General features: G+C 57.3%; 1 protein-coding gene across 1 annotated transcript; it reads right to left on the bottom strand.

Annotated features, from left to right (window-relative positions):
- Positions 1–2,120: 2,120 nt before the first annotated feature.
- LOC147646646 (serine/threonine-protein kinase pim-1-like) lies at positions 2,121–7,761 on the bottom strand. Its single transcript, XM_086873164.1, has 6 exons — positions 7,729–7,761; positions 4,063–4,236; positions 3,902–3,952; positions 3,331–3,697; positions 2,519–2,695; positions 2,121–2,262 (listed from the first exon to the last, which is right to left on the bottom strand). Exons 1-6 carry the CDS (start codon positions 7,759–7,761, stop codon positions 2,156–2,158), a joined length of 909 nt encoding a protein of 302 aa, XP_086729290.1. The 3' UTR covers positions 2,121–2,155.
- Between the last annotated feature and the right edge of the window lie 396 nt (positions 7,762–8,157).

Below are 8,157 nucleotides of genomic sequence, written 5' to 3'. Positions count from 1 at the left end.
GTGCATGGATGTGTCTTGTATGGAAAGGAAGGAGTGTGCAAACAACGTGACTGACACTTTCACTCTCTGTGTTCATTCCATACTCATGGGTACCAAGATATTATGGAAACCTTTGCAAGGACAGAGCTTCTGTCCATGGATACAGAGACATCCAAGAGCCCCTGGCACAGACAGACCCTTCTGTCCATGGCTACAGAGACATCCAAGAGCCCCTGGCACAGACAGACCCTTCTGTCCATGGATACAGAGACATCCAAGAGCCCCTGGCACAGACAGACATTGCTGCTCTTCAGCCAGTGACAGGATGAGTCCCTGAGACTGGGGCTTGGCCTTCCTCGTGGTGAGGGGCATCGAGGAAGGCTGCAGTGTGATGGAGACTGTGATGGGCTGGGAACTCACTGGGGGAAAGGAGGGAGCAGTTGGGAAGTAAAAGGCAGGTGTGGGGGAGAGAAGTGTTCAGAGAAGGGCTGAGCTACAGGTTGAGCAAGATGAAAAATGTCATTTGGGGTCATCCCAGATGGATTTCATTTCAGAAGTCATGGAACAAGTTTAATTTTTGGGGGTGTCATGTTTTCCCTTGGAGGTGGACACTGTGCAGACTTGAGCTGCATTGCCAAAATGCTCAAGTCTCTGCTGCAGGTCACAGCGTTTCTTCTTTGGCTGATCCCGGCCCGGTGCTGAGCCCAGCAGAGCCCTGGCAGAGCCCAGAGCAGCCTCAGCATCCGCAGAGCCCGGCTGCAAGGAGAGAAAGCAGAAACCGCCCGTCAGCTGAAGGCTCCTGTCCCCTTGTCCCAGCCAGCCGCGGTGCCCAGGCCATGCTGGCCGTGCTCAGAGCTGGGCCCAAAGCTGCCCATCACTGCTGCCTTGGGGAGCAGAGCAGGAGGGCAGGACATGTGCCCAGCCTGCAGCCAGCCACGGCAGATCCAGCCCCTCAGCAGCTGCCCAGAGCGGGATGCTCCTGTGCCCGCTGCCATCTCCCAAAAGCTCTTGTCCCAGCCATGCCAAGGAGATGAGGACCCACCTCACACCATCCGCTGCCACAAGAAAAGCTGGTCCCAAACGATGTCCTCAGTCTTCTCCAAGGGCACGGCCCATCCACGCCACAGCTGGTCCCAAGCACTTCCTGATCCAGACTGGACCCCACCTGGAACGCTTCCTTTAGAAAAACAAACAACAAATTAATGAAAATAGGTTACAGACAAAAAGGGGAAACATAAAAAAAATGGTAAAAAATCTTATGTCTGTCAGGAGCTTGAGGAAGGCCCAACCCCTACATTCTGGGGAAAAACCCACCCATGGGTGAGGGAAGCCCATGTTTTCTCCCTTTCCCCCTGCACTGTCCCCCAAAATCACGGTGATCCCAAAGCAAAGCAGGGGAGTGGAGCAGCCCAAGCCCTTCCTTGCCTGCACAGCAAAGCAGCCGTGCTCAGGTTCTGGAGTCCCACCTGTGCTCTTGCCATGGGGGTTTGTTTGTGTCGGGCTGGCTGCCCCAGCCCCAGCCCGGGGCACGGTGGGTGCTGGGGGCTGTTGGCAGGGCCAGGATCCCACTCCCATTTCGTAACCACCCCAGCCCACACCCCCAGCCCTGCCAAAAACCAGCTGGGCAGCCACTGAGGAATCAGTTGCATCTGCCCCAGTGAAAGGGAAACCTTTGGTTCCTGGCCAATGCACAAATCTGGGAGCATCCCCCTGGGTCTGGACTTACCTGAAAATTCACTGTGGAGCCTGGCTTTGAAGAAGGTGCCAGAATCAAAGTCCATCATCGCCAGCTCCCCCTGGCCAGGTGGAGGAAGAGGTTGTCATCCTTGCTGCTGTCCTCCATGTCTCCAGCAGCAGCAGCAGCAGCCCCACCTGGTACAGCTTCTCCAGGGGCTCCTTCTTCCCTGGGGTGACACCAGGCTGTCAGGGTTCTGCCCAGGGCCCGGCTGTCAGTGAAGCAGGACAAGCAAAACCAGCTCAGATGGTGCCCACCAGTGCTGGGCAGAGCAGCTCAGCTCCAGCACAAGGGCTGTGTGTTCCCATTCCATGACCCCAGTGCAATGACACAGGCAGGACAAAAAAGTCTGGGTTTCTTTGCTGCTGATTGCCAGGGCATGTGTGGAGCTGTAACTTACCAGGTCCCTGCATCACTGTGCCTGTGGCTCTCTCCCTTCTTCTAGGGCTGATGAATATCCTGCATCCAGGGATCACAGGACAGGTCTTCTAATGAGGGCCTGTCCAAGGAGTTCAGGGATAAACACCACCTGATCAGAACTTGGCAGTCTGGGGAGAGAAACCACAAACTACTGGTCAGTTGGAGAAGGCTCCTGTCGGCTTTGCCCCACTATTCCCGTGCCCAGGCCACGCTGGATGTGCTCAGAGCTGGGCCTAAACTTTCCCATCAATTCTTTGTTTTGGAGGAGAGCAGGAGAGCAGGACATGTGCCACCTCCTCAGCAGCTGCCAGAGCGGGATGCTCACAAGCCCGCTGCTGTCTCCCAACACTGGTGTTCCCCCCGTGCCCAGAGATGAGGATCCACCTTGGGAGAGCCGTTGTGGCAGCGGGAGCTGGCCCCATCTGATGTTCCTGCCCCTCCTGAAAGGGTGCTCCCCGCAGACCATCTCGTGCAGCAGGATGCCCAGGGACCAGACGGTCGCTGCCTCGCCATGGTACCAGCCGAAGTCGTTCCATTCCGGGGGGCTGTATGACGGTGTTCCTATGGAATATGGATGGAGCTCATCAGGGGGATGCTGCTGCTCCCAGAGCCTGGCCCCAGCATCCCTGGGCATGTGGGGGCTGCCCCAGTGGCACATGGGGTGACCTGCTGCCCTCTCGCCAGCACCTGGGACTGGGGTACAAATCCGGGGTTGGAAAAGAAGCCACTGGTGCTGGAAGAGGGCAGCAGAAACCCTGGCAAGGCCTGACCATGACACACAAAGGGAAATACCCACTCAGTGCTGGGGAAAAGCCACACCCACATCCTCCCTGCTGGCATTGCCCAAAAAATATCTTGAACCAAGGCAAATCAGGTGAGCAGAGCAGTCCAAGCCCATTCTCACCTGCACACCAAACCAGCAGGTGCACAGGTTCTGGCTCCCCCTCTCTGCTATCCCCACCCACGGGGGGTTTTGTCAGGCTGGCTGCCCCAGCCCCAGCCCCAGTCCTGGGCAGAGTGGCAGGCAAAGGCTGCCAGCAGGGCTGGAAGATGGGTCCTCACCCAGCTCTGCTCAAAAGCAGCTTGGCTGAAGACTCAATGCTGTGACTGGCAGCCAAAGGGAGAATCCCTCCTGCCACACCCAGGCTGGGCCAGGAGATGCCAGGACCGGGATCACCAACCCTGTGTGGGCTCACCTGCAAATTGAGTGTAGGCTGTGTCCTGCAGGTAGGTGCCACAGCCGAAGTCAATCAGTTTTGCCTCGCCGGTGTCCAGGTCTACCAAGATGTTCTCAGGTTTGATGTCTCTGTGCAGGACCCCGCAGCTGGTGCAGTGCCGCACGGCCGCCAGCACCTGCTGGAACAGCTCCCGCGCCTCTTCCTCGGACAGGAACCTCCGTGCCCGAATGAAACGTCGCAGGTCCTGACACCGCTCCGGGCGCTCCAGCACCATCACGATGGTGTTGGGGAGCTCAAACCATTCCAGCAGCTGCACCACACCGGGGAAGCCTGTGGACACCTTGTCCAGCAGCACTATCTCCAGGGGTGCGCTGGTGCCGTCGGGCTGCGGGAGGAGCACGGTGCCGTCAGTGGGGCTGAGGCCGTGCCAGGGCTCGGGAAGCCCTCAGCCAGCCCGGGATGCTCTGTGCCCTCCGCTGGCCCCACGCCCGCTCTCCCTGCAGGTGTCCTGGCGGCTCCCACCCTGCCGGGCCCCGGCTCATCCCCGCCCGGCACGGCCCGGCTTCTGCCGCTGGCCCCGCTCACTCACCAGCTCGCCCCAGTGCCGGACGCGGTTCCGTGGCACCTTTTTGATGGCCACCTGCAAGCCAAAGGGAACAGCGGATTCAGCTCACCGCCCACCGTGTCCAGCCCCATCCTCCTCCTCCGCCCCCTCCTCCTCCTCCGCCCGCCGCCGGCCCCTCTGCTCACCGGGAGTCCGTCCGAGAGCCGAGTGGCCGCAAAAACTCTGCCAAAGCCGCCGCGCCCCAGCAGTGACCCCACTCGGTAGCGCTGCTGCAGGGCCTGCTGCGCCTTCCCTGGGGAAGAGACGCGGCCGTCAGTGCTCGGCCCGGGGCCAGGAACGGCCCCCGAGCGCTCCCCGAGCTCCCCGGGCCGGGCACCCGCAGGCGTTCCCTCATTGGAACGCGACAGCGGCGGAGCTCGGGCCGGGGAAGCCGCAGCGGAGGCGGCGGCAGCGGCCGCACCGCCTGTGTCCTCCGCGGGCCCCGGGAGGAGCCGGGGCCGGGGCCGGGGCCGGGGCCGGGGCCGGGGCCGGGGCCGGGGCCGAGGGTGGGCCAGGCGGAGCCAAAGGGCAGCGATGCCGCCCCAGTCCCTGGCACTGATGCCCGCCCAGCACAGCCAGAGCCAGGCGAAGAGGAGACCTCGGCGGGATGGGCGGGGACGGGGACGGGGCCGGGGCAGCCCCGCCCGGGGCCGGGGGCGGGCTGGGGGCATGGCCTGGGTGGGCACGGGGAGAGGGAAACTGGAAGAGAAGGGGACGCTGGAAAAGGGAGACGGGGAGAAGATGAGGGACAGTGGGAGAGGGAGAGGAGAGAGAGAGAATTGATAAAATCGCTGCTTTCGCTGCCGCCGCCGCTGCTGCTGCTGCCGCCGCTGCCGCTGCAACTGAAGCCCCGGGGCCGTTTGTCCCCGTGTCCGTTTGTCCGTTGCCCGCTCGGCCCCGGCCCGAGCCCCGCGCTCCCCGGGCAGCCCCTGAGCCCGGCCAAACACGGCAACTTTGCCCTGCTGAGCCGAGAGCCAGAGTCTGGACTCCTGCACAGGGGCACAGCAATGCCCTTGGCTGCTGCTGTGCCTTGTCCCTGCTGAGGCTCAGACACCGTCTGAGCACATTCCCTGAATGCAGAATTTGTACCTGAGCCAAGCACTGCACTTGTGTCTCCAGCATTGCTTTCCAAGGAAAACAGGGCAAGGCAAACTGGCTATAGCTCAGGGTATTTTACAGGGTCTAAAACTTGCCAAGTCTCAGATCTTAGAGGTGAGAGCCATTTGGAATGAATGGGATGGAGAAACAGCGCAAGATGGAAAAGGGAAACATAAAAATAGAGAATAGAGAAAAAAAATAGAGAAAAATAGAAAAAAACATATTGTTCATTTCTTTGGATTTTATTTTCATTTCTTAAAAAAGCTGTTTCAATTTTCCCAGAATCTTCTCCCCAGTCCCGTCTGTTCTTTCCAAAAACCTGTCCTGGAGAACAAGGCGCAGCTCCTGTCACAAGATGTGCCCCCAGCTGCAGCTTCTCTTGGCTCCCCACACTGTGAGTGCAGCACAACTCTTGCAGCAAAGCAGGACAAATGTTTGAAGAACTTGACAACTTGTTCTTTCTTTTCCTTGTGCACAGGGGAGTTGTGCCATTGGTGAGGTTTTCATTGTTGCTCTTCTACGCAAAGAAAACATGATGGGCTACCAGGAATTGTTGGGGAATACAAGCCTGGCTGAATGTGGAGAAAGAATCTCCAGAGCCTGCAGCCAGCAGTGGAGAGCTCATCATTCCAACAGCCCCATGGACATCTGGAAAGTGATCTGGAACATGAAGATGGGCTGACAGAGGGAGTTTGTTTCTGTGTTCAGTTGAGATGATTCTACATCTCTTGCACTGGGAGAAATCAAGAGCACAATCAGGTGATGATAAGCAGCAGAACATGATAAGCTGGACCTGTCAGTGGATGAGAGAAAGAATGTGAAAAGGAGAAATGCGGGGAATGACTTGGTGAACTTTGTGTGTAAGAAGGGTCATTTTTTCCTAATAATTCCCAATTCATTCCCTTTGCTTTTATCCTTTTAACAAGGCCAATTGCATCTCAGATTCCCAATGAAATGAGAACCCTGAGCTTGTGGAGCTGCCTGAAAGGTGCCCTGTTCCTTTTTCTGCTGCTGCTCAGAAGAAACAATGAAGCGAGTTGGGGAGTTCTGGTTTTTCTTTCTCCTGGTGGATTTTTTCATTTTATTTGCCACTGCAGAGGCAATTTCTGTGATGGCCTCTGTCAATTGATTCTATTTCAGCAGCAGCAGCAGCAGCAACAGGGCTGTGTTTGAGCACTGCAAATGTGACCTGTGTGGCTTTAATTCCCCTCGACTTAGTGCTCAGGGACTTGGGAGCATTTTGATCTCTACTGATCATGATGCCTGAAACAAAAATCCTGAGTTCCCTGTGACAAAAGCACAGTGGGTAGCACTTATTGAAAGAGGCAATTGCAGCTGTACTGCTAAAATTCAAGTGGCAAGCAGAAGAGGGGCAAGAGCAGCCGGGATCTACACTTGCCAAGGCCAGGGCACCAACAGCCTCCTGCTGTCACCTCAGGGTGAGTAAAACAGGGCTGAAAACAGCGCTGGAACCCGATCCTTTCTTCCTCTGAGGGCTGGCTGAGGGCAGCAGAGGCGGGCCCTGAGGAATCAGGGCTGTGTGTGGGGGATTGTTGCTGTAGTCCAGCATTGCCCTGGCAAAAGCCCTGGGGAGCCGAGGCAGGAGCAGGTGGGAAGGGCCGGCGCTGCTGCTGCTCCTGGCCGGGAGCCCCGGCCGGGCCGGGCCTGCGCCCGCTGCGCTGCGGCTGCTGCTGCTGCCAGAGCCGGGCGGGACTCGGGGACAGGGAATGGACACGGGGGGACAGCAAAGGCCTTGGGGGCTGCAGGGATGTTGGTGCTGGGGCCAGCGCCAGCACAGAGCTTCAGCCCGCAATGAACCCCCAGGGAAACGCTGGGGAAAGGCTCCATTCAGCCTTTCTTTACTCTGCGCTGTGAAGGGACCGAAATAAAAGGAGAGTGAGCAGGGCCCGACCCCTTCTCCTTTGGGAGGAGCCCCTGGGGCTGTGAGGGGCCGTGAGGGGAAATGAGAGGTTCTATGGGGCCATGAGAGATTCTATGGGGCCATGAGGGGCTGTGAGGGGAAATGAGGGGCCATGAAGGGACATGAGGGGCTGTGAGAGGTTCTCTGAGGCCATGAGAGGTTCTGTGGGGCCATGAGAGGTTCTATGGGGCCATGAGGGGCTGTGAGGGGAAATGAGGGGCTGTGAGAGGTTCTATGGGGCCATGAGAGGTTCTGTGGGCTCATGAGGGGCTGTGAGGGGCCATGAGGAGCCTCAGCCCTAGCAGGAGGGGGTCCCACCATGTCCCCAGGGCAGAGCAGCCGTGAGGGGCCGCGAGTGCAGATGTGGCAGCAGAGCGGGCTTGGGGCACCTCTGGGAGGGGATGAGACCCTTCCCCAGCTCCAAACCACACCAAACCCACCATTAAAAGGATTTTCCATCTTTAGAATCCACTGGCAACTTGGAAATGACTGTACAGTTTAATCCCAGTGGGAAAAGCAAGGGAATTTTCCCTGTGAGAGACATCCAGCCATTGTTATTCATGTCTAAGATTTAAAAGTCTTGACAGTGAAAAGTAATACTAATAAATAATAATAACAACAAGAACAAGAAATAAAGCCCTGAATCCCAACAATCAGATCAGAAACATGTTTTTGTTTGTAATAGATTAGTAGTAAAGAAATAAATGAAATAGATTTAATTTGTAATTCAGACATGTTTCATCCTTTTCCCAGTTTCTGGTCCCCTTCCTCCAGGGTCATTTCCTTTACTCACCCACTTTCTAATAGGTAGAAGGGAGTTAAGCATGCCAGAAAAGACAACAAAAGGGAAGCAGCCACCACTCCAGGGAACCTGAATTGCCCCCAGGCTCGTGTGTGCACTTGAAGGGTGAGCAGGTGTTGGGGACAGAAATCTCAAACTCCTTCTAAGGCTGTGAGAAACCTACAAGTGGCAAAGTATCATTGTGGGTCAACTCCTGCTGAAATTCCATTCCCCCACACCCTCCAAATGGGCAGGCAGGGCTGGGCTCTGGCAGGGTTCAGTTTTGAGTGCCTTGTGCTCCCTGGCATGGAAGTGATCCTATGAACTCTGGTACTGATGGATTGTGGAATGGCTGCTGAAGGAGGAGGGGGAATCTCAGCAGACAGGAAAGTCTCTTCTTCTCCCTTTTCCCTGCAGAACCCCCTCTCCAAAGAGAAATGC

The sequence above is a fragment of the Cyanistes caeruleus genome, unplaced genomic scaffold (genome assembly GCF_971803275.1).
Source record: "Cyanistes caeruleus unplaced genomic scaffold, bCyaCae1.hap1.1 HAP1_SCAFFOLD_89, whole genome shotgun sequence".
Taxonomy (NCBI): Eukaryota; Metazoa; Chordata; class Aves; order Passeriformes; family Paridae; genus Cyanistes; species Cyanistes caeruleus.
The sequence above is the reverse complement of the archived record's forward strand: the minus strand, read 5'-3'. Positions and strand labels throughout refer to the sequence as shown.

What these genes read in the sequence shown, in the direction of transcription:
- LOC147646646 (XM_086873164.1), bottom strand. Translation starts at nt 7,761, where the DNA reads ATGCTTAACTCCCTTCTACCTATTAGAAAGTGG. An exon ending in TCCGGCACTGGGGCGAGCTG is followed by an intron (nt 3,698 to 3,901) that starts GTGAGTGAGCGG and finishes CTCCTCCCGCAG; the next exon opens with CCCGACGGCACCAGCGCACC. An exon ending in GCCACAACGGCTCTCCCAAG is followed by an intron (nt 2,263 to 2,518) that starts GTGGATCCTCAT and finishes TTCTCTCCCCAG; the next exon opens with ACTGCCAAGTTCTGATCAGG.